The sequence below is a fragment of the Anastrepha obliqua genome, chromosome 4 (genome assembly GCF_027943255.1).
Source record: "Anastrepha obliqua isolate idAnaObli1 chromosome 4, idAnaObli1_1.0, whole genome shotgun sequence".
In the NCBI taxonomy this organism is placed as follows: Eukaryota; Metazoa; Arthropoda; class Insecta; order Diptera; family Tephritidae; genus Anastrepha; species Anastrepha obliqua.
Window position 1 is genome coordinate 44,356,433 of NC_072895.1, and position 6,000 is coordinate 44,362,432.

The 6,000-nt window shown below is 36.0% G+C and overlaps 1 protein-coding gene across 1 annotated transcript in view; it reads right to left on the reverse strand.

The window, feature by feature from the left end:
- Positions 1-4,480, reverse strand: part of LOC129245921 (protein late bloomer) — a 30,053-nt gene extending 25,573 nt beyond the window's left edge. The window contains exon 1 of the mRNA XM_054884365.1: positions 3,642-4,480. Within this exon, the coding sequence (XP_054740340.1) occupies positions 3,642-3,701 (60 nt within the window). The 5' untranslated portion in view covers positions 3,702-4,480. The remainder of the gene's footprint in view (positions 1-3,641) is intronic.
- Between the last annotated feature and the right edge of the window lie 1,520 nt (positions 4,481-6,000).

The following is a 6,000-nucleotide window of genomic DNA, read 5'->3' on the forward strand; positions in this document are numbered from 1 at the left end:
CCGCGGCCGCCATCTTGGAAATAAGGGTGCAACTAGTTTTTGCGATTATCTCGTGAATTTCGAAAGTTACGAAAATTTTGTTAAATACTTTTTTGTAGATAATAATATTATCTACAACTTTCATTCAAAACTTTTTTTTGTAAAATTAATAATAAAAAAGTTATAAACAAAATTACGCGAAAAATTAAGGGATCAATTGTTTTAAAGCGTAATAACTTCTTTTTTATAGATTTTATGGAAAATATACTTTAGAGCTTTTTTATAGAGCATTCTTTTGTGAACATTTTTGTCTATAAGTTTTTTCCGCTATCTTTATTTAGTCGTATGATTTTGAGCTGCTAAGCGGAGCAACCAACACATTAGCGAAGCGCGTACATGATTACACAGGCCGACAAAATTTAACCAACATTCAGACCCAGAAACCAGACTATATATTTCCGAAGGTTTATGATGCGCTGAATCCAAATCTGGCCTCAGAATTGCTTTATCGGCTCTGGTTTTCGAGATATGCTAACCTAAAAGTGCAAAAAACTCCATTTTTGCCCATATTTGAGGTTATGTACCCTTGCAGATGTTTTCTTTCACCAAAATTAAAGGATGGCATCTTTAAATACAATCCTTCTTTTTTCAAATGGCGTTTTGTTTGCTCAAATATCATTTTTTTTCGCAGAGATATCGCATTTTGAAATTTTCATGTTTCGAAATTTTCCTACACCTGAAAATCGATTAAGATAACATAGACATGATATAGTCGATTACTCCTGTAGCCCAAGAGTTAAGCTCGCCTCGCGCCCTTTGAATGATTCCACTGATCGTATTGGGACACAGTCCTGATGCTATTAACACCACATCAGCAGCGCATGCGACCACTTTTACCTCACCTCCATTAATTTTTATTAAGATTTTACTAATAACACATAACACGAGGAGTGGAGATAACACTACTCCCTGTGGAGTACCTCTGGGGCCTCTTTTAGTTATGTGGATATTACCCATATTAGCTCTAATTATCCTGGTTTCTAGCATAGAGATGATCCAATTGCTTTTAGAATTTTCCACTCTTAAGTCTTTAACGCCCGTTGGATAGCATCAGTGCTAACGTTATTGAATACGCCTTCTAAGTCAAGAAAAGCTGGTGTACTGTTTGCTTGCTAGAAACCCCTCTATTGTTCGGACTACCTCGTGAAGTGCTGTCTCCGTCGATTCGCCTTTGAGCTAAGCATGTTGTGCAATTGATATACTAGAGCTCTCCAGTGAGTTTATAATGTGTACAGTGTGCGCCATCTCGAGCTCGGTATGGAAATATTGAATAACTTTAGCAACTAGCAAAATTGTATGTTTGTTGGTGTTTTTTTAATTTGATTTTGTCCTTTACAATCTGTTTAAACTGCACTTAGAACACAACATCCAACAAATGACCACCTTTACGAGCCACACAATATTGTGCTCTTTTTTTCGAATTTTCCATTACTTTTGCTAGCATTTCGGGTGATATTGCCTCTATTTCAGATCTAATGTTGGTCCTGAGCGCTTCCAATGTAGTGGGCAATAATCGTTGAGTTATTTGCACTTTGTAAGAAAACATGTGAAGATCCTCTTTTAAAATCCTTCTAAGAGTGGTTCCTTTTACGTTTAGCTGCTGGGCACGGTGACGATATGACAGATTTGGGCTTTTCAAAACACTCTGCTTGACAGTTTCAACAATTTCATTGGAGCGTCTTTTACGAACTGAAACACGTTGATGATTTGCTACAGACCGCGATTCTTCAAAATGTTTAGTCAGATTGCGTATGGTGTTATCAGAAGGCACTTTACGACCGCGGTATTTTCGACGGTATGCACGTTGAGCAAGCACAATTGAACGACCATTTTCCAAATACATGGTCACAATTTCCGCGCGTTCTTTAGGTGTAAAGTTATTCATCGTTAAAATTGTACTGAATTGACGTTTCCAAATTATTTTTTCTTAAGTCCTTCTGACAATGGATAGCAAAGTTATTCAATATTTCCATACCGAAGCTCGAGATGGCGCACCCTGTATGTCTAAAAGCCGTTCAAATGTTTTAAAAGGAAGGACGACAGACTAATTGGCCGAAAGTCCTTCGCTGATTCATGTCCCCTTCTGCCTACCTTTGGTATGAAGACGACTCTAAGTTCATAGTCAAATCAACTGTAGTCAACTTAATCAACTTGTTCGACTAATAAAAAGTAGATGTTCTACAAGTGGAGTATCAAAACGGCATTAAAGGTCAAAAACATTATTAAAGGCCATAAACGCCTCTTAAAAGACTCTGACGCCAAACTAATGATGTCGAAAATGAGATCTGATAAGTTCCTAACACCAAAGAAGGCATCTATGGACATAGGAAAAGACTTGAGTCGGTGGACAGCTAGAAGAGCACTGGCTAAGTTTGGATATGTGGCAAGTGTGAAAAAAATAAACCAGCTCTATCCGAGAAGAATGTCAAGGCTCGATTGAAATTTGCCCGGGAACACAGAAACTGGACTCTAGGTGACTGGAAACGTGTTATCTGGTCAGATGAATCCAAGTTCAACCTTTTTCAGTCGGATGGCAAGCAATACTATTGGCATAGGCCCGGCGACAAGCTTCAAAAACACCATGTGAAGCAAACCGTCAAGCATGGAGGAGGCAATGTCAAAGTTTGGGGATGATTTACTTGGTGGCACATTGGACCATTACAAAAAATTGATGGTATAATGTTAAAAGAAGACTACCTCAATATTTTGCAAACCCAACTATCAAATTATCTGAACAAGTGTGCATATCCCGAAGAGGAAATTACTTTTCAACAAGATGGGGACCCGAAGCACACTGCCAAAATTGTCAGCGAATGGTTAAAAAGCCAACATTTTAAGTTGATGGAGTGGCCAGCTCAAAGTCCCGACCTCAATCCGATTGAGAACCTGTGGTCAATCGTGAAGCGACGGCTCGGGCAATATCAATCAGCGCCATCCAACCTAGACGATCTTTGGAAGCGTGTAGAACTGGAGTGGAACCGAATTCCAAAAGAAAATATAGAGAAGTTGGCCGAGAGTATGCCAAACTGAATAAAAGGTGTAATAGCTAATAAGGGTCTGTGGACAAAATATTAATTTCATATCATATTTCATTTTGTTCACTAAAGGTGCAAAATTGTACACATGCGAGTTGTTTTGGTTTTTTTGTTTGAATATTTTGCTGATTCTGTTTTGTTTTTATCATATGCGGCAATTTGTTAAGAATTAAAGACATATTATTACAACAAAAAGTTTTTTTGATTTGCTTCATTCGTTTCTATTTTATTGGCCCACAAGGTTGAGAATGTCAACTATGGAAACACTTTTGCTCCCTACTGTATATACATATGTAATAATATTTATATGTGAATGTAAATATTCAATAACTATCGCTAAGTGTATATTCGACTAGATTATCACAAATACCAATTTGTCTATTTCATTCTCATATTGTCTATTTTTCATAGCTTTTTTATTTGTCCAAGTGACCATGACATCATAACAACCACCACCAACGCACTGCATCAATCAGTATACGTATGTATGTATGTATGTATGTATGTATGTAAGGCTAGCCCAAGAAAAAGAAAAAACAACATGAAAGGCACTACTTGTAAACTTACCGCCAAAAGTGTATTGAAGAGAATTGAAGATATTTTTACAGTTGTCGTGGCACAACCCATTTTTCGTTAGTTATTTATTTGTTTCGCAGTGGTTTTAGTAATGCGTTTGTTTATTTACATATATTTCAAGTTTATTAAGTTTATGTGTATTTTCGTATATCTGTTTATTTAAGTTTAGTTTAATTTTATTTATTAACTCGCCACAAGCAGTTAACAGCTGTTAATTTCTCACAAATACAAAAATTTTCCAAAACAACAACAGCAACACATTGAAATGGTAGTCGTGCACAGTGCCACTTGTGGTCAGAAAATTATGTACCAAATTGCATACGTGTGTTTGTTTTTGTTAAATGAAGAATCTCGTAAAATTCACCGCTAATATTATTTCTTAATATTCTGTTGATTGTTTTTATTTTAGTTTTTTTTTTTTTTGGTAATAATTGCCAGCCGACGGTCCGAAATGAAATGAAATTAGCTCAAATGCGGCGTCGATTGTGTGGGCGTTTTTGGCAATCTCTTCATTAGCTGTGTGCAGCAAACAACTCTCAAGCGGTCTTCCACTAAATTATACACACTTGTTGTTATTTGTTTTTGTCTTTTTTTTAAGTTTTTTATTTATTGCAGATTTTACTTAAAGAAAATTATGTTTTTTCTTGCATAGAAAATATTTTATAAAAATTTATGGTAATTATTTAAATAAGTATTTATTATTAGTTTTTGTTCTTTAATCACGCCAAAATTATTTCCGCTTTTCTTTTCGCTTTTTTCTACTCTTATTTCGAGAAGAAATTTCTTAAAACTTTTTCGTTACACGTTCAGACGCAGACTGACACAAAAGCTCACGAATTTGCTTCATTGAAGTCGACGTTGCGGCTGCTGCTGCTACTGGTACTTGTTATTGCTCCAACAACGCATTGTTGTTTTTCCTACGGTTTTTGTCGCGGACTCAACTTTTCGTTGGCGTCGCTGTTGACGCTAACGTTGAAGCAATCACTCGCTCTGCTTGAGCGCGTCCATTCCATGGCATTCCATGCGTACAACAATGACGTCACTTTGCCGCTGTGACTCTAACCAGAAGCCGCCGTCTACTGCTAATGCAGAGTGCTTGCTCATCGACTGGGGCAACACCTTCACAGCGGTAGTCAGGGCATTGCGGGGGGGCAATCGGTTAATTATGGAAACGGCACCACTTGGATCGTTTGAAGACGTAAATGAATACATACACACACATACATACATATGTATAATTATAATAGCATATATCATGCATAGATATGTTGGGTGTTGCATAAATACGTATGTGCAAATGTATATGTTTATATAATATATGTAAGTACATACTCAAATGTAGGTAAAAAGACCTGTATGCTTTTAAAATTTGTTGCTTTCATTTTCAAAATATTGTTATTGTTTTCAGTTTTCCGTTGCCATGAGAAACAATTCATAATGATTTTAAGAGAGACCCTGCAGGAAATATGCGTATAACAAGTGGCAAATATGGGATGTGATATTGGGTTGTCTAAAAAGTTCGATAACAAGTTACCATTGTAAAGCTTTAAACTCGAACATATTTTATAATATACTTTTGCAAAAATTGGAAGGTGTTTGACAAAATAGATTCAAATAAAAAAAATAAAAGAAATAAAAAAACAATTAGACATGAGTGAGAATCTTGAAGAATTTGATATAATTATTCCTTTCGCAGTAATCTTATTGTATGTTCGACAAACTAGCAGCAAAATCGCTTGCTCGTTTTGTGCTGAAAATTTTTATATAAATTTAAAGATAAAGCTCGTTATTGTCGACCAATCATTGAAAGCGTTAATGAGATTATGGAAAACATTTAGAAAGACAGACATACAAGTAACCCCGAAAAACATCGCTAAATTGGAACCATTTGGAAAATATCGATAATTTAAAAGTGGAAACTTCAATGGGCCAAACCTCCATCTGCGAGACGCTGCTGAAAGGCAACGACATGGAGCCACCTTTAAAGCAAACTTAACTGTTGATAAAAAGTGATCACTTACGAGAAAAACTCACAAAAGATATTGTATGTATGTAGAATAGGCAAGCTGAAGTTATGCAAAAATTCAACATGCATCAGCCGTTGGCAAAAAATGTCAATCCGACTCAGCATAAAAAATTTCAAATTAAATCCATAAAAAACGGAAAAGTTACAGAAGTCTATATATTTATAGAAAACCAATCAAAATAATAATAAATATTATTAATCGCGGTTACACTCTTCGTTGGGTGTTTGGCTGAATTCCTCTTCCTATTTGTGCTATGGGCGTTTTGATATGTTTCCAGCAATGGAGGGAGGCTTATGTCGCCTCCGAGCGGCGGATGGTTTTTT